The 23,497-nt window shown below is 39.1% G+C and overlaps 2 protein-coding genes across 5 annotated transcripts; both read right to left on the bottom strand.

Annotated features, from left to right (window-relative positions):
- Positions 1 to 917: 917 nt before the first annotated feature.
- trip10a (thyroid hormone receptor interactor 10a) lies at positions 918 to 16,358 on the bottom strand. Of its 4 annotated transcripts, XM_063904100.1 has the most exons (16): positions 16,079 to 16,358; positions 11,657 to 11,772; positions 11,052 to 11,108; positions 10,504 to 10,651; positions 9,624 to 9,686; positions 9,103 to 9,207; positions 8,877 to 9,005; positions 8,459 to 8,605; positions 8,169 to 8,357; positions 5,238 to 5,402; positions 4,984 to 5,007; positions 4,307 to 4,416; positions 4,018 to 4,150; positions 3,776 to 3,864; positions 3,556 to 3,689; positions 918 to 3,049 (listed from the first exon to the last, which is right to left on the bottom strand). In XM_063904100.1, exons 1-16 carry the CDS (start codon positions 16,100 to 16,102, stop codon positions 2,898 to 2,900), a joined length of 1,785 nt encoding a protein of 594 aa, XP_063760170.1. In that variant the 5' UTR covers positions 16,103 to 16,358; the 3' UTR covers positions 918 to 2,897. The 4 variants fall into 4 exon arrangements, with proteins under 4 accessions (XP_063760170.1, XP_063760171.1, XP_063760172.1 ...); XM_063904101.1 differs by lacking the exon at positions 4,984 to 5,007 and having other exon boundaries at positions 16,079 to 16,357; XM_063904102.1 differs by lacking the exon at positions 5,238 to 5,402 and having other exon boundaries at positions 16,079 to 16,357.
- A 562-nt stretch (positions 16,359 to 16,920) lies between these two features.
- Positions 16,921 to 23,477, bottom strand: icam5 (intercellular adhesion molecule 5). Its single transcript, XM_063904721.1, has 13 exons — positions 23,285 to 23,477; positions 22,297 to 22,575; positions 21,898 to 22,209; positions 21,495 to 21,794; positions 20,561 to 20,839; positions 20,162 to 20,473; positions 19,759 to 20,058; positions 19,335 to 19,595; positions 18,565 to 18,891; positions 18,233 to 18,469; positions 17,920 to 18,141; positions 17,554 to 17,817; positions 16,921 to 17,416 (listed from the first exon to the last, which is right to left on the bottom strand). Exons 1-13 carry the CDS (start codon positions 23,349 to 23,351, stop codon positions 17,226 to 17,228), a joined length of 3,351 nt encoding a protein of 1,116 aa, XP_063760791.1. The 5' UTR covers positions 23,352 to 23,477; the 3' UTR covers positions 16,921 to 17,225.
- Positions 23,478 to 23,497: the final 20 nt, after the last annotated feature.

The raw sequence follows: 23,497 nt of genomic DNA, 5'->3' as shown, positions 1-23,497 counted from the left end.
CAGTTCATCATGTTTATTACATACGTTTTGTGCTAGCAGTGTAACACACAACATTTCTTAATTTGAGTTACTCGATGATATGCTATGGAAATACCCTTTCCTGTCCACACAAGGCTGAGTTTAGGTGCCAGGATGCAGTGTTCTCTCCCAGCTGTAGGCAGACGCAGGATATAGGCTGGATCCAGTAGCCTTATTGAAACGCTGACCTTTCACGCATCTTGAGACTAAAGGCTTTGCATACAAATGATGATCTGATTCCTCAGTCATTTGACCAGTCAGTCAACGTCACAGCCAATGCTGCATGCGCTCGTAGTCAAGCCGAGCTGTATTATTTCTACCCAGTGACTTTTAATATGGCAGGATGTATTTAGTTTACATCTTGTGTTTGACCAAGTTCATTTTCATTGCCTTTTTTTTACTTGTTTGCTGTTGTAAGGTGAATGTGAAAGCAGGGCACCTGACTATTTGTTGTTATTTAATTAATCGTATAAACAGTATGGTTTTGAAGCCAGTGCAATTTAATAACAGGTTAAGCAAATACATGGCCTATATTGAAAACGTAATCATGAAGATTGGAGAGTAGACTCAGATCTACACTACTTTTCTAAGAAGTGATGCAACAGTGCCACCTACTGAGAGTGACCAGCACCTCCTTTGATCAATTGAAAGTCACAGGCATAGCAATGAACTCTGTGCCATCTGGAAGAATTGTGCTGTGTTCCTCTTTTTATTAAATAAAAGGTATTGGAATGTTGTCTTCAGCTGTTGGATAATGCCATCCTGTCTTCCCTGAATAAGAATGGCAGCGTAAAGATGCAATTAAAATTTGTCAACCTCCTTGCCAAAACATGGATTATTAAAAATGAATAATATTCCTTGTGCAGCATCCTTTTCCTGTATTGACTCAAGCAGCAGCCTCAGGTTTTTAAGGGTTTTATTTTATTCAATACAATAATTGTATATCAATTTTGTTATGGTGCTAAAAAGCACAGAGCAACATGTGAGTGTTTTTCCATTGAACAGAATGTGTAAACTATCATTAATATTTTATGAGAAAGGGTGGATGTAGATGGATTGACTTGTGGTTTAAGAAAGTTGTAGTTTAAATGGGTTTACCGTCTGAGAATGTACTGAAGTCATGAAGTGAAACCTTTTAAGTTGTGTTATTTCTGCGCACACAACAGCTCAGTCAGCTTTGGTGAACTTTAAAGATTGCCTTGTGAATAAGGAGAAACTGTTTCACAGAGATGTTTTGGATGTTAGGATTTTAAATATGGCTTCGTTCTTCATTAAAATAAAAGCAGAATTAACAGTAAACTGTGTTTGAAAAGAATAACCTAAAATCTTCCATCCACCCACTGCCACATTCATTTCGTAGTAAATGGGTCCTCTTTTCACCCCAGTGAAACCATAAATTCAAGATTCACAGTTTCAAGCCTTACTTAAAAGGATACATGTTCACATGTATTGACTTAACTGTCCTGGGGAGCAGACAATAAATTAACTGAGCTGTTCTAGGAGACAGTACTCACCTCAAAACCAACACACTGTTAGCTTCAAATTTGAACTTTATCAAGCCCAGAAATTATATAACCACTTTTTACTTTGAAATGTGCTTTACATTTATTAAGAAAACAAAATGTCTAATATGCAAACATGGTATATACACAATGCTTTTAACCAGAAAGGCACCAGAGACACATTAGCAGAGACTGCTTCTTGCTGGCTTATTAACAATGTAAAAAACAGGATGTGATCGTCTTGAGAAGATGAGAAGTAAACCCAAACAAAACATCATTAGCAACATATGTAGAGACTTTTAGTTTCCTCTCAGGATGTAAAAATCTTTATTTGAATGGTTAAAAAAAGCTAATAAGACAATAGTGGTGTGGTGATAGCTAAAATATATATTATTAATTACATAAATACAATAGTCTTAATGTAGCAGATTTTAAGTGTGCATTATTAACTCCCTTTTGTGGCTAACAGACTGTCCACTATGTGTGCAAGGGGAAACAATTTGAGACCTTCCTAAATTGAAAGTAAAACTTCTGTCAAACTTAAGTTTTATTCATAGAACATACACATCTGTAATAAATAATTGTAGTACATTTCTCAGGTTGTAACAGCTATATCTTGTTATTGGTATGTGTTGAAAATAAACTTGGCTGTGATTGTCTGAACTCCAGAGTGTTTGTGTGTATATGATTTACTATGATGGGAGAGCTGTGTCCACATTTGGTCTCACAAAATGCTGGAAACCAAAAGGTTTGAGTTCTCCCGAACCTCACCCTCAAGATCTTACCCCAGACATTGAGCAGAGTAACAGCACCATACATCTTTGCAAGTGCTAGTAAAGCTAAAAAAGTGGCACTCGTGACATGAATGAGAACAGGCAGGTCAGTTTCTGCCTACAAAACATAAAGAGGTGAAGGATCTCCCTTCTTCTGGCATTAACACTCAGTGTATAGGAGGGCAGCAGCACTCACTTCATCCTCCGCATCGACTTTCTTCAGCTCACTTTTAGCAGCCAATGGATTATTAGGCTTTGAGGTTGAGCACTCGTACCATGATAGTGCTAAAGCTTTATGCAAATGTTTTTACCAAAACCAAAAAATGATTGTGACATGATATCAAAAAGTAAAACAACCTTGTGTTTTGGGTGGATTAGGTTACTGGGAAAGGAAAAGGAACCAATTGTCAGCCCCAATCCTCTGCCCAGTGCGGGCACTTCTCTTAAGAAATGAAAGCACATTATTTGGATCCCTGTCTGTGCCTGGATACACCAGTGGTCCCGCCCATAGTGCTGATGCATCTTCATGATTGGTCCCATGGGATGACTTGCATACAGTTTGGAGAATTGATCATTTCTTCTTCTCTTGTTCCTATTATGTCTGTCATTTGTTTATGCTGATGGTGACATAAGATGTTGGTATGTAGCCTTCATCCCCATTGTTCCTACGGACACGGGTCCAGCCGTCCCCTTTGTCCTCCTCTACCACAGCCAGAATCTCCCCCTCCTGCATAGATATGGTCCCTTCACTGGCACCTGGAAGAGAGACACACTAGGTGGTAGCAAATATCTCTAGTTTATGCATACAAGACTACACCACAGGATTTTTTTTTGCAGTAGCCAATTTTCCAGTTCCTACTCCTCACCCTCCCACATCCACCTTTAGGCTCAGGCTTTGTTTGATCTCAATATCACCACTCAGAATATTGTGGTTTGGGTATGCGTTGATGATGTTATATTGTTGATCGTTGAATCATTATATTGATCCAGATGTGTGTATCATTACACCCTAGTAGTTCCTGCTACAGAACACATTTTAATATGAAGATATATACACACATACAAACTCAATAGGTTAAAACAAAGCTAACCACACACTCGTGGGGTTGGTAAATGCACTAATTTGTTACAGCCAAATTACCAGCCCCTAATCTCAAAATGTGTTGCTCGCTAATATTAAAATAAAGAGTTTTATATTGTTTATAAATATTTGTTTATAATATAAGAAACATCCTAGACAGCTTAAAATGCCTGTGACATACCAGGGAAGCTGTACATGGCTGTGCATTTCCCGATAGGGGCAGTGAGTTCCTCATCTTCAAAGTCATCATCAAACTCAGCGTAGATGGCCTGGGAGGGATCAGGAGTGCTCTCATCTGAGTGAGCTCCATCAGGGCTGGAGAGAAAAGCAAAGGTTTCCTGTAAAGAGTGGGCAATACATTATTGTGCCAAACACTGTCTATTAATCGAATTTAGTGTTACCTGAGAACATCGTGAGCTCCGTTGTTGTTGAATGTATGACTTTTATAGCGCAACGTGTCCCCTCGACCTCCTGCCTCAGCAAGCCAAGTCTACATTAGAGAGCCAAAGTAATAAGCAGAGACCATACTGTTTATTGTGATGCATTTAAAGGTAGAAATACCAAATCCGGTACAAAAATCACAAAAAGCCTCAATGGGCTCATCTCATAACGGTTAGTGATGACCTCATCATCATAAAATTACCTCGTACTTGTTGAGCTCTCCTCTGAGCCGGTCTATATTCTGGGATGTCTGGTTGATTTGGGATGCCAGACTAGCAGGGTCTCCCATTTGGGGATTTTTTTCATAAACATCTTTCATTTTCCCCAGGGCCTCACTGAAGAAAGGAACAAGGAAGGAGGGGGGGGGGGGGACTTTCAGTAGAAAGCTTAGCACTGCGTAAACAAACACTCACTCAGGCTCCAGAGTTATACACACTGATGTGCACAACGGAGATGATTATTAATATCCAAGTATACCCGATTGCACATACCTCTGATCTACTTCCTTTTGCAGCTCTTTGCAAATTTCCTCTAGCTTCTGTTGTAACCTCTTCCTGCGTTGCTCTGGAGGGAGATGGCCAAAGTCCTCTGTTACTGTAGGCTGTTAAGAGTTCACAGGAAAAGGCATGTTAACACTAAATTGACTCACCATTTCACAACGACAGTAACCATGTGAAAAGAAACAGACACTTCCGGAGGAACACAGCCTGCTGTTTGAGTTGCTAGGCTTAATAATATAAAGCCTGTCAAGTACAACAGAGAGCTCAACCAAAGAACACCAACCATAGAGCAACACATATGATGTAACCGATCTAATAACTTTTTATTGATTAAGAAACTCAAAAGATTCAACATTTTGGATGGAAAAGGTGACCCAAAATAAGTGTAAAGAAAATTCTGGAATTGTGTCCTCCTGTTCTACCAAGCATTTCTCCCTTGCTCCACCACCAGGTGGCCACCTCTTCAATACAAACTCAAGACAAGCCTTTTGCCAGATAACATGATCAGGTATGCTGCATGTATTGTCTTTAAACACAGAAACTCTTGCAGTTTTGTCAGTTTAATAAGGTCAATTATTAAAATGCCATGAGCTGTTTTAATGAAAAGGAGGCCATCTTTACATGTCACACAACTTAGACCCCCACACCAGCTTAGTGGTCCATATTACCATGATCCTCTCTGGAGTAAACTTCTGAAGGAAAAAGAAACAGTATGTGTATAGAAAATTATCGTAATAGGTTTAAAAGTGGTTCTGGCTTCCTACACAAAAAAACTTTCTTGTACATAATTAGAAAAAGTATAAATATTATAACAGCGAAAAGTAATTCAGTCATTCTTTCATACGCAGGAATACAGTATGATGTGTGAACCCTGATGAGTGGGGGTCTTTTGACCCCCAAACCTTCTCCTCTGGTGACTCACCGATCTCCTGAGTGTCCTGAAGGAAGAGATTCTGGGTTTGACTGTCTTATTGATCTCCTTCAAACAGTACGACAGGGGGTCCCGGCCAAACTTTGGGGAAGGGGGTCCGTTAGCAGGCGAGGGGGCGGGGGGTGTTGAGAAAGGTGGGAGCGTGGATGTAGAGAGCTAGGTTGGAGGGGGATAAGAAGTACCAGCACCCGAGCGTGAGGTATGCAGGCGGTGTACAGGATGGGGGAGAGGGGGATGGAAAGATAGAAATAGAGGGAAGACGGGGAAGACAAAAACAACAAGGTGACAAGGGAAAGAAAAAGACACCATCAACACCTTAAAGCACACCAAAGCCAGGAAGACAACACTCGAGCAAACTCAGGACACAAGCCCAGAGAGCTTGAAAGCACAAACACACTGTCTTTTTGGCTTGCATGGACACACATGTAAAGAAAAAAAAGAAAAACAAAGTTAAGACAGAGAGCACCCGACCACAGCTCCCTCAGCAGAGCCACAGCAACCCTACACCTACACACAAACTAGAGCTGGTTATCGGTAATGGATACAGACGGAAATAACCCCGTTCCCTGTTGCATCGTAACTTCTCCTGTCAAGCAGTACCTGTTTTGATCTATTGAGGGGACGTGCGATTGGTCCACTGCCGCAGCAGCTACAAACCATTCCTTCCTAAGTGTAAAGTAGAGCGTTTTATCAATACATATTTAGAATAAGTCTCTAATTGTAACAGTTTCCCATCAATGGTTATTATATCTTACTCCCCAGCCTCATTGTAGAGATATGGTGACACTGACACACATTCAAAACTCATTTAATAGGTCATCACATCAGTCCACAAATATATCCTAATTACTGATTTGTCAGTGTGATTGAAAATTATTAATTCATTTACTGTTAAGTATTTACTGTAAGTTATATTTAATTCCACAAATGTAAGGTGAAACCGGGTTTATCTATATACTGACTGCATATTGTGTTTGCTATGCTCTAATGTCTTAGCTGGGCTATAATAACTATCTATAGCACAGTTGTTACAGATGCAGCGTGTATCTACAATGAAAATGAGTCAGGAGCTGATTTTAATGAACGCAGTTATGAAAATAAGACCCACTTTTTGAGGAAGAAACATTCTTTAAAATCAACTCAATTAACCTGTTCCATTGTTTGAGTCTGACCTATATAAATAGAATATCAATTAATGTATCAGTGGCATTGGTAAAAATAGCCTGCTCGACTTCCATATTACTCATTTGTGCATATAGATTGTTTCAGGCCTTATGAATGCCCTGTGTGACCTCTTGATAAAATGCTGGGAGCGAACTCCAGTCAAACCTCTCACTGTCAGCTGTAAGTGGATGTGAACATGTTGGGGTGGGATCTATCAGTTAAATTACAAAAGAGGCTGATGCCTTCTAGTCTTCAATAGTGGATGTCTAAAACAGCCCTAAAACAAGCTCCATTGTGTAAATCCTGAGAGCCAAAGGTACAGCTCTATCACTAGGTGAACATCTACTTTTCTTGAGGTTATGGGAATCTAAGTACAGGAGAGCAGCTAAGAGTGGGAGTGTTTTAACCGGCCTGACATAAACCAAAAGCTCCTTCAAGCCAATGTAGTCTGCCTCCTATTCGTATTGCTCTACAGGCCTAATTGGGAGAGCATGACCGATGACACAGAGCAGTGTGCCACACACATACACAGAACAGGAAAAGTGCACAGCAGAGCACAGCCAGTAAGACATGCGGTGAGAAGAGAGGAGCTGATCAAGCAAACACTGCAGGGAAGAAAGAAGGGATCCTTTAGTGCTGAGGCGGGAGGGGGGGGGCTGTGAGCTGGTTAGTGGTCAGCTACTCATATGAACAGTTCAATTTAAGACCTCTGCGGGAGTGCTTGTTTGAGATAAAATCACTGATTTGCAATGTAGTGGGGATCTCTTGACTCTCATATATTCTTAAGACCAAATACAAAAATGTCAATTTTGACATCTACTGCCGAAAAGTGCACATCTGATCCAGTTTTTCTGACCTGGCAAACATGGTGTCATCCCAATTGTTTTGTGATGAGAGACATAATGCTAGCTTCTGCACAGTATAATAGAGGCAGTGTGTTTGTGGATGCCTGTAGAGGAAAATTCAATGTTGTTTGGCCCAGTGCTGATGAATGCACAAGCACAGCAGAATGCTGCCAGTCAACCTATTGGAAACCACGCTGCAGAAAGAGGGAGTGAGTGTGTGTGTGTGTGTGTGTGTGTGTGTGTGTGTGTGTGTGTGTGTGTGTGTGTGTGTGTGTGTGTGTGTGTGTGTGTGTGTGTGTGTGTGTGTGTGTGTGTGTGTGTGTGTGTGTGTGTGTGTGTGTTCAGCGGGTGGGCAAGGTTAATTCACTCAGTCAGGGGATTGAGTCATGCAAAGGACCTGTTCTAGAAGTGTTATAGTGTGTGCCAGTTCACTGAAGTCAAATTGAAGATTCATGCATTATTATACTGAGCTTCAGAGACAAGAATGTTGTGTATACGTGTGTGTGTGTGTGTGTGTGTGTGTGTGTGTGTGTGTGTGTGTGTGTGTGTGTGTGTGTGTGTGTGTGTGTGTGTGTGTGTGTGTGTGTGTGTGTGTGTGTGTGTGTGTGTGTGTGTGTGTGTGTATGTGTGTGTGTGTGTGTGTGTGTGTGTGTGTGTGTGTGTGTGTAGCCACAACCACAGGTCCATCGTGACTGCTCTCTGCAGAGGGGATTTCCTGGCTCCTTCCTGCTGGCACTGTGGCTCAAACACTAACATTGACTTGCAAGGAGTGATCCACTAATCTGACTGACCTGTTGTTGCTGATCATGAATTGGGAGGCTTGTAGTTTTACATTCACTGCACGACTTCATTCGAATATATATAAAAAAAAAAACATGACTTATAATAAAGGGCAAATTATGGATTGTCCTACCTTACTCTTTTTGCTGAAAAGCCAAAAGTTTTTGTTTCTATTCTTTCCCAGGAGGTCCATGGGGCCTTTAGGTGTGCCCAGGCTACTGTCAGAAGAGGCTCGGTTGATGCCTTGACTGTAATCCTCAAACTCCACATCTCCAGGACGTTCAAAGCCAGACTTGTTCTGCTCTATTACAATCAAGGAGTCCTACATTTGATGGAAACAGATGTACAGTCAAAACAAATGGGCTGCATAAACCCATGAAGCACATAAAAAAATCCATTTAGCATTTTCTTGAGACAACTCACATTCTTCTCATTTACATTAGTACCGGCTTTAGTAATGCCCTCTAGGCACTTGCCAATGATAGGCATCACATGCTTCTCTGTGTCTGAGAACAAGATGTATCCCTGCGCCACCTTCCGTACTCGCCGCTCATCCAGATCTTGCAATTTCTACAGAACACAAAACACCAGTTTCAGTGATTTTTATACTTGCCAATGAACAGATGTGAGTATGTGAATAGTGGAAACAAAAGTCAAAATACTGAATAAAAACAAGTTCAGCATCAAAATATCAGAAATAATGTTATTTAATGTAATTATAACATATCCATTAAGCAATACTTTGGCACACAATAGCAGTTATTACAATACCAAATATAAACAACTCAAATAAACCTTTAAGGTAATAATATTGTTGATTGGCCATATGTAATTAACTTACATTGAAAATAAGAGGCATATCGTTAAAATAGAACTGGTTCTTTTCCTTGTTGTACTTCTGAAGCTGAGCAGCGTAGTCGTTCTTACACTCCTCCGCTACATGAGCTCTCATATGAGCCTGCTGTTTGGCCTGGAACCACACAATCAGCACAGGTTAAATAAATGAATCTGATTCTATTCTAATCATGGTTAGTAGCTTTAAAATTAAGACCCCCCCCTCCTGTTACTTTTTCAACATCCGCCTTTGTGGCATTAATGTCCTGATCTGTCTTCTCTGCGTACTGTGCGGCACGCTCTGCTTCTCTCCATTCCCTTTCAAAGCGCTTTTTACTCTGGTGTGCAGAAGGAAAAACACAGAGAGAAAAGAAGAAAGACCGTGTTCAGTTAAATCAGCTAGGTGAGGCCTTGATAAAATGTGAGGAGATTAATGTATTTTGAACAAAATAATCTTTCCTTTTTCTATCAAAAAAAAAAACTGATAAGGGTGGGAAAATCTCCAAATCACAAGGTTTGATGATAGGAGAATAAAATGCTTTTCTACTCAGTCTGAACAACCATATTGAACGTTCAGCCATTTGCTTACACGGAATCTTTCTGATCTTTTCATAATAGACCCAACAAAATAGGAAATATGTTAAACAGTTAAGCTAATCACACAAATCAAATGTAACCTATAGAGGGATTGAACCGTGCTGCTCTTCAGGCAAATGTATTTTAGAATATATTAAAATGCTGTGTCTAGACTTACACTGTCGAGCTGTTTGTAGGTGCTTTCCAAACTCTGCTGGGCCTTCTTGGCGTCCATTAGATACTGGAGACATTGATAAAAATAGACTGAGTGAGAAGAGAGGAGGTGGGTCATATGACAGGATAGAAAGACAGCAGTATGCAGGGCCAGATACTGAACAAACAATAACCTCCAAAAGCAACACAACATAAGTAACACACAATAAAACAAATACCAGTGTGTGTTGAGACATCACATCTGCAGGGAGAGCTTGTTCACAGCTGCTGTATTGTGAAATCCAGTGAGACCTCTTCCTGCCACAACAGTGAGATCTAGCATCTCCTCCTTCTAATCTCTATAGACTCCAATTTAAATTCTCAGTTGGCATTTGTTCAGGATGTTGTTAAACATGGCGCTGCAGTCACACACAAGTGAAAACACTATAGAGTTGCATCGATTAGTCGATCAACAGAAAACAAATCAAAATCTACTTTGATAATAGAGAAATCGTGGTTATTATTCCTAAATTGTATTGTGTTTGGAGCTGATGGTCGGAAAAAACTAGACACTTGATAAGTCACTTGAAGTTAAAGGATATTGTGATGGGCACTAGTGTTCTAATGTTTTATCGACTAACCAGAACAATACATAAAACAATCTGTAGATTATTCAATGAAATAAATAATAGTTGTTGCTCCACACTCAATTGGGCTAATTGCCTCAAACTTCCATCAAAGTGCACAAGCTATATATGGAGCTGTTTTTGAGGGGGGTTAGTAAGGCTGTGGGAACATTTTCAAAAGCTGCTTTTTAGAAAAGGCATCGCAACTGATTTTTATCATGCCTAATTCAATATTTTGGTATACTTGTGGCTACAAATATCCACTCCTAGTCCGCTCACCATCTTCCGTTCCTGCTTGAGCTCTTGCAGGTACTTTGTGAGATCGATGCAAATGTTCATCATCATGTTCTCAGCAATTAGCTCTCTCTGCCCCGCGTAGTCATTCATTTCATTCAGGATGTCCAAAAAAGACTGGTAGCTGGACAACCTACCATTTAAGAGGAAGTGAGAGGAAAGGGTGGAGAAATAAGAACTTAGTGACCACTGATAATATGATACAAACACTGGCTCAAAGATAAGTCAGCAGTGGGCCAAGACATAATAAGAAGCTCATGACTTCCTTGAATGCTTCCAATGGCACATTACTGCGTGATTGAAACTAATGACAGGGCTAATCAAAAAGTGTTTGAAATGTGATATTATTTGCTGGTGCCTTAGGCAGATTCAACAAGATATTAGAGCAAAGGTGTTTATCCGAGTAAGAATAATTTAAGCTGACATTGTTTCGCTGCTAACTGACTTTTCTTAAAAGGAAAAGGAAATACTGAACCCCAAAATGTGCAAACATATATTATTTTTCCTTAGCGGTATGCTTTGTAATAGCTCACCTGCACTCTGGTTCATCTTTGCCGCTTCGTTTCGGGTTATATTTCTTTGAAAGGTTCCTGTGGAAAGTGAAGGTTCATCAAACAGATTGATAGACACCTGCTTTACAACTTTCCCTAACGAAAGCTCACTAAATTGAGCTATTCATATGAAACTACAGACTATTTTAAACAATAGGATTAAAAACAGCAGTCCTCTATAAACATTTTAAATAGATTTTCTTCCTTCTTTCACTCTCTCTCCCTAACCACATCCGGTCTATCATGTGCCAGTCTGCTCCCACTTCCTCTCCTCTCCGGCAGAGCTCAGCGCTACAACAGATGTGGGCCTGGAGACTGGGACACAACTTGGAGAGGGAGCATGGAGGGTGAGGAGAGAAAGAGGGAGAGAGCAAGCACACTGCAGCTGGAGAATGAGGCCTGTGTTTCAGAGACAAATCAGATTCTGTCCCAAAGTAGTCATAAGACCCCACAGATATTTCATAAACAGCCTTTTAATATGCACCCATACAAACAAAAGCAAACACACACACGCTGACACAAGCTGCTTTGAGCAACACTCGCACACAAAGCATTCGAGGCAGAACAATGACAAGAGCAAGGCCTACCTCAGTTGTTTGGCATAGTTTTGCTCAATCTCTGTCCTCTCCTTCACAAATTTCACATACTTCTCCACCAGCTCAAGGCCAGACTGTGTGTGCTTCTCAATGATGTCATATTGGTCCTGGATAAAGAAGCATGTGAGACAAATAAGGAAAAGACATTAAGCTACCACTCCGCATGATATGGAACATGTGGTGACTTCTGGGTAATAACTTGAACGCTCCTCTCGGTTGAGTTTGAGGTCATCTAAACATAATCTTGAATGGAGGGTAATAAACTAAGCACGTTGACATTTGTTCCTGCATGTTGGATTCCACCCACACTCTCCACATGTGCGCAAAATATTGGCAATGACCTCTAAACTCCCGCCTAGCTTTAAATCCCCTGGCAACCGTGTTGTAAAAACAATTGGGAGGACAGTCGCAAGTATAAGGGGTCACAAGAGAGGTCAGAGGCAGAAAAGAGGTGTACTATTTTATATTTTCATATCACATGCTCCTTTGATCATCTCATTTTTCCAAGTTGGGAAGACAATCTTCATGAACTTTAAGTTGTATTTCAGAAACACATGGATGCTTTAAAGAAAATATGTTGTATTTTCTTGCTCAGAATATTTTTAAAATATGCTGGTATCGAGGGGAATGCATCTGGGAATCATGTTTCTTATTGTTCTGACATCACATGAATGCAGCAAAAATGCCTTAGGGCAATGTTACGAAGGTAAAAATGTGTTTATCCCTATTGCTCTTTGACTCGTGTTTCTTCATGGTTGAATGCTATCATTGTAAGTTGCTATGGATAAAAGCGCCAGCAAAATTTCCTGTTGTGTAACGTCATATTTTCAAATCCATAAACCCAATTTAACTGGGTTTGCTGACTTTTCCTTTTTATATTGTACAGTATGACCGAGGGTGATTGTGATTCTCTTCCCCTTTCGTTCCTTATTTGGGAGAGAAATTTACGACACCTTCAAGCTCTGACAAGTCTGAGAGAGTGATAGACGATATCTAAGCCAATCCTCTCACACTCTACGCTGAAAACAATTCTCCCAAGCTTCATGTACTGCTGACTTTACTATCGAGGAGGGGGTATGTCGAAAGCGATTCTTGACAAGTTGGGTCACATTCTTCTATACTCTTCCTGCTCTTTAAGTAAAACAAAAGAGACAAAACCTAAATGAATGATGAAACACAGTTAAAGGTTAAGACAGAGGTCTGCAATCCATCACCACAATAACATCTAACCAACAGGCAGCGATTTAGATTAATTAGTTACGGAGGAAAAGTATCGATCTGACCAGTCTATGGTGTGGACCAAAAACACTGTGGAGGTTAACAGGGAGGTCTAATATTGACAGCCAGCAACAGCCAGTTGGTGTCGTTTTTGTGAAGGTTTTACAGCTGGGATATCACCAAATGGTGTTTTGTCTTCAACCCTAAATAGTGCAGCATCCAAAAATAATATTTATTATTTTTATTCTAATTATTATATCAATCAATTCTTCTATAAGAAATAAGGAAAGAGCAAAACATGTCCATCCCAGTTTCCTAAACTGCACGGTGATGTAATTAAATATGTAAATTTGTGAGTGAAAAACTCAATCATTTCATTAATTTCAATTAATTATAACAGAAAAAAGCCACAAATCTCCATGTTTGAGCATTTCCTCCCCCTTTTGCATTAAAATGACTTGAAGAAGAATAGCATAAGAACTTCATATTATTCCTTAATAATATGATTATCATATCTGTAAAACAAAAAATTGTTAAGCAAATATTTTAAAAAATCAGAGGATTACATGATGGATGTATCTGAGTGAATGGAACTATATTTTGGTTTGATTGTGTTTGATCAAACTATTAAACTTCTAGTGTACATGGATTATACAAGGATGTTTTCAAGCTACGGTTTGATTACACAAAGGTGAATCTGTCACTTATCAAACATCTACTGACACATTCTGATATTAGGCAAATGGTATGCAAGTTGACTGTTTCCTCTATGTATGGAAATTATACTTCTCGGGTCGAGTGCAGCATTTCTGGGAGAGAAGTGCCTTGTATCAGCTCATGAGCTCTTTTATAAATGGCAGAAAAAGTAGCATCTGATTATCTCTATAAATCAACTCTGACTGCTTGATCAAAACGAGAGTGCTCCAATTATAGAAACGCCACCTCATTAAACTGTCTTAAAAACACATTGAGATAGCTTTCAAGGACATAATCATTGTCTTGTCAAGCATCAGCTGATTTATAACCATTGCAGCCACAGTCAGAATTATCTTTATAGGTCCCAATAGATTGGGTTTGTACAGAACTAATTTCCATAAATCACAATAGTTGGTGTATGAAACTGCTCCTAACAACTTTAAAATGCTCATGATGTTTAGTGAACAGCAAATGTCATGTTTCCGGTAAAACTATGCCATGTATCCTGGCTATTTAGTTACTACTAAAGCCCTTTTTCCTGGCCTGTACTCATAAATTAGACATTTTGAGTAGCTTTTACGTATTTAAACGCATTCCATAGGAACATCCAGTAGCACCCTTGTAATTATAGAACTTCTTCAGTACCACAACCTATTTCTGTGGCACAGATTCAGGTTAGGGGGTAAAAAAAATACCGCTACATAATACTTTTAAATGTAGGACTTAAAGTATCAGAACCTAGCAAGCATCCAAACTGTCCACTACATATTCCAATACATCCAGGAAAATGGCGTCAAGTGAATGCCACATTACTTTAAAAGGAGTCAACCTAAAATCACCAACCTACAAGTGTTGGGTGGAAGTTTCCGCCCTGAGTCACACTGGCATCTAGAAAATTAGGGCCCGATCAGACCTGTAGTTCTCAGGATTGGTCTGGGAGCACTCACTATCACAGCTAATGCTAAGACACTTATCTTGCACTCTGCTAGCTTGTACCTTAAAATAGACAATGGATTAACAACAATCAGGGGACAGATGCCATTGAGCTGACTTTGCTTAGGGGATCCAAAACAAAACATTAACAGAATTATACCTTTAGGGCTTTCACTAACCAGACAGGTGAGAAAAATAGCAAAATAAACACATCAACTGATGAGAGAATGTATGAGTTTGTGCAGAGGGTTTTCTGTAAAACCACTTCATGTGATGAACAGGAGAGCCTCCTATACCCAGATAGAGCCTCTGATGAGTTCTGGGGTATGTTTCTCTCACTCAATGAAAGTAGGGCAAAACTAATTAGTCTTTTTCACCAGCATGTAGGATGGAAAGGGGACAGAGGAAGAGGCCTAGGGGGATACTCAGTAATGAGGTCACAACCTCTTCATCTTTGCAATGCTCCAATTTACATATTCAGGTTCCGTGAGTGTTGTGAGATGTGTGACTGTTGCAAATGTGTAGCAGTACATGATGGCGGTCATCATAGTAAAATGTTATATGGTGGGATGTTTCAACAGGGTTTGTTTAAATTCAGGTTAGTGTCACTAGCAGGAAATGGCCCACATTTTAATATTTTTTTAAACTGTAGCGTCTGTAGCCTGGTCTGTTTTGACCTAGAAAACAGCCCTCATCTTTTTTAAATGACCAGCTGAAGCAGGTCATTTTAATTGCTACATTGGTCAGTCCGATAACAAAAACATGCCCTTGGGAATCTGTTTATATAAGAACTCAATTCAACAAGTCACCTTAATTGAAAATCAAGACCTCAGGAATCAGGAATCTCAGGTGGACACATGAGGCACTTTATCACCTCAGGCAAATGACAGCAACAGATTTCATCGCCATGGAGGCAAGGAGTGCCAGACTGTAAACACTGAGACACCAAAGCAACCCGCACAATTTCAAAGTAGTTGTATGTCTAGAATAAATTGTGTTCACACACAGTTTTTAGCCTGGCATTAAAATTCACATTTTGCCAAGTTAATAGCATGTTTTGAATATTCACAGTCAAGCAGGACACATGATATCTATAAATTAGATTGTTGTTCTAGTTGTCTTGATTTCGACGTGATTCGTATGTAAAATAAGGCAGGAACTGAAAATGCAATAATTTTGAATTTAAGTACAATTTAGTGCACTGCAGATATCATTATAAAATGCTTGAGGCACACATTAAAATCCTGCAAGACATCCAATCGATCTGCAAACGTGGATCAAAGATGATTCCCTTTCCACAAGAGCAACATGTTGGTAGCATAGGTCGGCAGTGGGCATCAGCTAACCCACTTTCTGTTTTAATTTCTTTAAAATAAAGAAGACTTTGAAGGGAACTGTGTTCGTGAATGCACCGTTTAGCAGCGCCTCGTCCTTCTTCAGAGATGTATCCCTCAACAACAAAACGTTTAGGGTTACTAGACTTTCTCGAAGAACTCCATCTAAGAAATCGCATTATCTTCATCTTGACAACTATTACTAGCAAAGCACCCCAGATGATGGACTCACCCAAAGCTCTGTGCCCCAGTCCATGTTCAGCTTGTTGGCCAAGCTGTCTGACTACCCCGAATACAAAGAACTTCTCCAAAGTTATCCCAGCAGCTCGGAGGACGGCCCTGGCAAGTATAATCCCGAGCGGAAAAATCAGCCGTAAACACTATGCACTACGGTTCTGATTCCGTCAACAAATAATGTAAATCAGCCTCATAATGAGCTAATTAACACGGGCTGGCAATCGTTAGTCCAGTATGTCCAAATATTTTTCATAGCGAAGGAAAGAGGGATAAACTAGCTTTCATATCCGCGTCACTCCCAAATCCTAAATCTTAAAGGGGCAGTGTAGCTTCTGATCCACAAACTGGTCTGAGGACAGTCTGCATCCTGTCACTTTGTTATGATAGTCTTAGTTAAACTGGTTTAATAGTTTTAGTTAACCTGGTTTAATAGTTTTAGTTAACCTGGTTTAATAGTGCCCCTGGGCAAGGCAAGGAGCTCATAGGGCTTTGTGCCTTATGGGCTGCAGACGGATTTCTATAAATGAATTCAAACTGACTTCCTAAATTATAAAGTATTTATCTGGCTTTTTTTTCTTATTTATTTGGCTACTTCAAAACCAGTCCTGGCAGTCTGCCTCCACGTGTTATGTTTTATGTAACTGTACAAAGATGTTTTGAAAAAAACAATACTTTTTGATGTAACCAACATTGAAGAGGACAATACAAACTCAGGCATTGTCAATAATCAAAGCTACACTTTGAAGGCAAAAAGAAAAGTGGACCTGTAAAGAAGATGAACCTACATAACCTACATAATTAGCAATGAAGTTGACAAATAGACACACAACACATTAACACGGGCTATTGAGTACGTTTATTAAGAATAGGAAAAAAAATAGGTTTGACTTACATTAAATCCACCAATTTGAAGAAAAAAAAAATCAATGTCATAATACACCTGCTTTGTTAGTTGCACTTTTATTAGTGCTACTAATTAATAATTTGTACATCTATTTTTGCAGCTGAAAACCTAGACTCGTACCATACCAGTTTAAATGTAAAAACAATATTTACAAACATATTATGTAGATGGCATAATAGCTTTTCTGGTTAAGTGTTAATTAACCGTCTGGCTTCATCTTACCAATTGAGAAGTATTGTTACACTCTATCATTAGCCCCGTTAGACTGAGGAGACATTGGGATATCTGAACCATCATTGTCTTTGTGAGGGATAAAACTATATCGTCCATGTTTTTTCCAGCGTTTGTAGACAATGACAATAAAAACGAGGATGACGATCAATCCAATCAGCAACCACCAAATGAATTTCAAGGGAAATACTCTTTCACCTGAAAGACAAACAAGATAAAATCACATTCATTAAAATAGTTTTTTACTTCTTGATACATTAAATAGTTTTTCCCCGAAACCCTATGTTTAGCATCAACATCAGTTTCACAACACTGTACATAGTCAATAATGATACCTTTCATTGTCAGTGTGAAATTACTTTTCACACTCCCAACTTTATTCGTGGCAACACAGATGTAAACACCAGCATTGGTATACGTGGCTCCTGTGATGATGATGCTCTTCATGTGCCCTCTGGTGGTATTCCACACATTCGCTGCAGTGGCGTAGTTCCAATACACGATAGGACGAGGGTTGCCCTCAGCACTGCAGTTAAGAGTCACATTCCCATGCAGATTCACCTCCTTACTGTAAGGTCCCTCATTGATCTCAGGGGCAACTGTTGAGTGAGTGGGAGAAGAAGAACTAAATATTCCCAAATCAATGTCAACAAAACAATATATTAAGACTTATTTTGTGGATTGCAAACAATAGCACTTACACAAAACATCAATGTATAGCTTGAGAGTTTGGTTTCCATGCTTGTTGGTTGCGCTTAGGCTGTAATATCCACTGTCATACTTTGTCCAGCGCCAGGGGGAAGCCATCATTTTTCCGTCCTTCAACCATTTGATGTCTGGCTTAGGATTCCCCTCCAGTTCACACTGGAGCGTACTATTCACTTGAACCTCATAGTGATCATTACAAGTAAATTTGGGGCCATCTGTAAAAAAAATTATAAAATATTCTTTAAAATAAATGATGGAAAATTAAATATGAACGTCTATACAATCAAGCAGGTCTCATTCACTCACATTCAATTGTGATATGGACAGAGGTGTTGCTTTTGCCAAGGCTATTTGAAACTTCTGCTGTGTATATTCCTGATTGAGTCCTGGTGAGGGGCTCATTTGCATTGATCATTTTCCCATCATACTTCCACAGAAAAATGGGAAGAGGGTTCCCATCAGCTTGACAGGGCGACTTCTCCAAACTGAACTCATGCTCAACACCAGTGAGATGATTTGGACAGTCTTTGATTAGTGGTTTATCTACAAAAGAAAATATCAGCATACAGTACATTAAGCAAAATTGACTTTTAGGGTGTGTTGAGCAAGTTTTAAAAAATACAAAAAGGACAACTCACATTGCACCACAGCCGTGTAAGGTGATGAGGTTACAATATGAACAAGTTCTGGTCCATTTGGTCCTAGGTTCAGCACAGCCTCACATCTGAAATTGGCTCCGTTGTAATCTCTCTCAGCAGTGAATTTGAAAATAGATGACATGTTTACTGGGTTCATACTCATTTTATCCAATATGTCTCTGTGCAAAATGTCAGTTCCACGGTACCAGGTCACATTGAGCTTTTGCGAAGGAGTCACATTAATTATGTCACATTTCAGCCGGTGCTCTGTGCCTTCCATCACTGGCCCAGGATTCACTGCAGAGAGTGATACAATGTCTGGAGTCTCTGAAAATAAAGCAAGGGACAATAATTAGTAGTGATAGCCCTAAAATGTAGGTGTGGTGCAGGTGTACATAGATCAAGATTTTAGTATGATGCACAAAGGCTGATTTGAAACATATTACTTAACATTTCATCTGGTGAAAGCCTAGGTAGGAGATATTTAATTGTGGTTTTTTTTTTCGTGTTTTGTATATAAGACGAGATTTATGTAAAATAGTGGTGTCTTTTAACACATGCAATTGAGAAAAATGTTTGGGATGATACAGAAATAAAAATGTAATGAATCAATCATTCAATCAAAGATATACACCAAATATGCACACACAAATGCCATGATATAGTCCATGTTTACTATACAATTAGGATTATCAATGAGCAATAGACATCATCACTTCGGCTCAGGATAAAAACAGCAGATAGGGTCTAGTCTATAGACTTGTACTTACTATAAACAGTGATGTCCGGCTTCACAGAACACTGGTGATCCATGCCATTCTCTTCATAATTAAGGTAGCAAGAAAGATTTATGTTCCAGTCTTCCACTTTATCAACACTCCAGTGGACAGCAGAACCATTAGTTATTCTGGCTCCACTTGTAGCCTCCCAGCCCACTGATATAATACCTGTAGCTGATGTACTGCAGTTAATGGAAGCTGGATCTCCAAATCTTACCACTGTTTTCGCAGGTTTCAACACTAGTGGGCATCCTGCCATTAAAAAGTAAGCATATTTAATGAGTGCTTAAGTTTAGTACACAATAAATAAAAAACACATAATTAAAATTACCAACAAGTTGATCATCACAGACATTAATAGGTGATACATATTCCACATGTTAGCTCATGAAAAGGACACAGGAATGTATCCTACCTCTAGGTTTGGATGGCTCAGGGGTTGTTATGATTGCAGGGGCTCGTTGGATGTTCCTTGGTGATACATATACATGGAATTCCTTAGTTATGTTTCCAAGATAATTTTTCGCTGAGCAGTTGTACTTTGTGTTGGTGTTTACTCTAATGATGTTGAGATCATTAGTATCAGATAACTTCTTGCCATCATGTGTCCAATGAAAGGTGGGCTTGGGTTGCCCCTCAGCGTCACAGTTCAGGGTCACATTCTCACCCTCATACACAACGACATGCTCTGTTGTGTTCTTAAATTCAGGAGCATCTGCAGAGGCAAATCAAGACTTTATATTTCTTCAAATATTTACTTTATGATATAGAACAAGTTATTATTCTTTTTATCCGGAAACAACAGATTGTTTACTCACACTCCACAGAAACGATGAGTTTGTCTGAATGAACAGGAAGTTGTGGTCCATTTTGCCCAAAGTCAAGTTGAGCCTCACATCTGAACTCAGCTCCATTGTCTGCCCTGCTGATGTCGACTGACAAAGTAGAGGACTCACTTACTGGTGTTTTGGTTGTGTTGGTGAAATTCTCTATCCGGATTGTTTGATTATTTTTGTACCATGTCACTTTGAGCTTTTGAACTGGTGCAACATCTCCTATATCACACTGCAGCCCGTACAGTTTCCCCTCCACAGCAGTATTTATCGAAAGCACATTGACCGTTGGATTCTCTATAAAAGCAAAATTAGATAATGGAGTTACTTTATTATGTTTTTATATCTTTCAATTATGTGATATTCATTTGAAATGATACTTACGGTATATGGTGATTTCAAGTTGTTTGCTGCATTCATGAGTTTCATTCAGATTTATTTTGCATTCTGCTGTTACATTCCATTCAGATAGTGAAACTGACTGGGAGATAAAACTGTCCTGTAGATGTTCAGAGTCCTTGTTTCCAATTCTCCAGTATATCCCATCATGATCCTCCTCTGTGCTGGAGCAGTTTACCTCCACTGACTCTCCATAGTTCATTATGACCTTGGGCACATCCAGAGTGAGAGGGTTGAGCTCATCGGGGCATATGCTGTGTGCATCTGTTGATAGACAAATACAAATACTTTTAATGGAATTGAAAAGAGGATTTTGTTGCACTCTGGTGGTTACGTTAGCCACTGCATGCCAATTGTACTTGGGCAGGGCTGAATTCTAGCACACCAGAGCCTGCAATGGTATCATTTATAAAAGTGCTGAATCATAGATCTAGTAATACAAAAATGTGAGATCAGCACTAAAACATGTTGGTCTTTATAACTTAATAAAAATAGTATATCTTATAAGAATATGATAACATTTAGTATTTTCATGTAGTATGATATTTTAGGATTTCAAAAAGTACAAATACCAGACCCTTCCATTTATAGAAAATAGATAGTTATGTACTGTCAGAAAAAAGAGCTGTGTTATGCTAAAACTAAAGTTAATGTGCCAAAATGTTATTAATCATTTTTATTTCTAAATGAATTCTTCATCCACCACACCCATTACCGTTATTGTGGTTTGCACAAGTCAACGTTTTTTTTTTTTTACTCAATTACATTTTCTACCTTTTTTTTCTTTATGACGTGTGAAAAGTCAAAGGCGGCAACTTCACATAATTAAAATTACCAACAAGTTGATCATCACAGACATTAATAGGTGATACATATTCCACATGTTAGCTCATGAAAAGGACACAGGAATGTATCCTACCTCTAGGTTTGGATGGCTCAGGGGTTGTTATGATTGCAGGGGCTCGTTGGATGTTCCTTGGTGATACATATACATGGAATTCCTTAGTTATGTTTCCAAGATAATTTTTCGCTGAGCAGTTGTACTTTGTGTTGGTGTTTACTCTAATGATGTTGAGATCCTTAGTATCAGATAACTTCTTGCCATCATGTGTCCAATGAAAGGTGGGCTTGGGTTGCCCCTCAGCGTCACAGTTCAGGGTCACATTCTCACCCTCATACACAACGACATGCTCTGTTGTGTTCTTAAATTCAGGAGCATCTGCAGAGGCAAATCAAGACTTTATATTTCTTCAAATATTTACTTTATGATATAGAACAAGTTATTATTCTTTTTATCCGGAAACAACAGATTGTTTACTCACACTCCACAGAAACGATGAGTTTGTCTGAATGAACAGGAAGTTGTGGTCCATGTTGCCCAAAGTCAAGTTGAGCCTCACATCTGAACTCAGCTCCATTGTCTGCCCTGCTGATGTCGACTGACAAAGTAGAGGACTCACTTACTGGTGTTTTGGTTGTGTTGGTGAAATTCTCTATCCGGATTGTTTGATTATTTTTGTACCATGTCACTTTGAGCTTTTGAACTGGTGCAACATCTCCTATATCACACTGCAGCCCGTACAGTTTCCCCTCCACAGCAGTATTTATCGAAAACACATTGACCGTTGGATTCTCTATAAAAGCAAAATTAGATAATGGAGTTACTTTATTATGTTTTTATATCTTTCAATTATGTAATATTCATTTGAAATGATACTTACGGTATATGGTGATTTCAAGTTGTTTGCTGCATTCATGAGTTTCATTCAGATTTATTTTGCATTCTGCTGTTACATTCCATTCAGATAGTGAAACTGACTGGGAGATAAAACTGTCCTGTAGATGTTCAGAGTCCTTGTTTCCAATTCTCCAGTATATCCCATCATGATCCTCCTCTGTGCTGGAGCAGTTTACCTCCACTGACTCTCCATAGTTCATTATGACCTTGGGCACATCCAGAGTGAGAGGGTTGAGCTCATCGGGGCATATGCTGTGTGCATCTGTTGATAGACAAATACAAATACTTTTAATGGAATTGAAAAGAGGATTTTGTTGCACTCTGGTGGTTACGTTAGCCACTGCATGCCAATTGTACTTGGGCAGGGCTGAATTCTAGCACACCAGAGCCTGCAATGGTATCATTTATAAAAGTGCTGAATCATAGATCTAGTAATACAAAAATGTGAGATCAGCACTAAAACATGTTGGTCTTAATAACTTAATAAAAATAGTATATCTTATAAGAATATGATAACATTTAGTATTTTCATGTAGTATGATATTTTAGGATTTCAAAAAGTACAAATACCAGACCCTTCCATTTATAGAAAATAGATAGTTATGTACTGTCAGAAAAAAGAACTGTGTTATGCTAAAACTAAAGTTAATGTGCCAAAATGTTATTAATCATTTTTATTTCTAAATGAATTCTTCATCCACCACACCCATTACCGTTATTGTGGTTTGCACAAGTCAACGTTTTTTTTTTTTTACTCAATTACATTTTCTACCTTTTTTTACTTTATGACGTGTGAAAAGTCAAAGGCGGCAACTTCCACTTTTCAAGATTTTCTTAGGATGATCTTTTAAAGCAATCAAGCAAAAAGAAATCTATCCACAACTTGAGTTTTTCAAACTACCCCAGTAGTGTAGTAAGTATTATTTTTATATAATTATTATTATTATTATTAAAGCACCATTATCACTCACCACACAGTGAAAGCATGAGCAGGAGGAGGCCTAACATCCTGAGAGGCAGCATGCAGGCTGTGAGCATGCACCAGATGCAAGGAAGAAGTAATGTGTGTTTCAGGATGGTCCAAAAGATGTCCAGCTTCAGTATCTGAATAAGATGAATCCTGTCTCAGAGCTTGCCTGAATGGTGACAACCTACTGCTGACAGTGCTGACACCGGAAATTCCA

The sequence above is a fragment of the Eleginops maclovinus genome, chromosome 16 (genome assembly GCF_036324505.1).
Source record: "Eleginops maclovinus isolate JMC-PN-2008 ecotype Puerto Natales chromosome 16, JC_Emac_rtc_rv5, whole genome shotgun sequence".
Lineage (NCBI taxonomy): Eukaryota > Metazoa > Chordata > Actinopteri > Perciformes > Eleginopidae > Eleginops > Eleginops maclovinus.
Note: the sequence above shows the minus strand (reverse complement) of the source record. Positions and strands in the feature narration are given on the sequence as shown.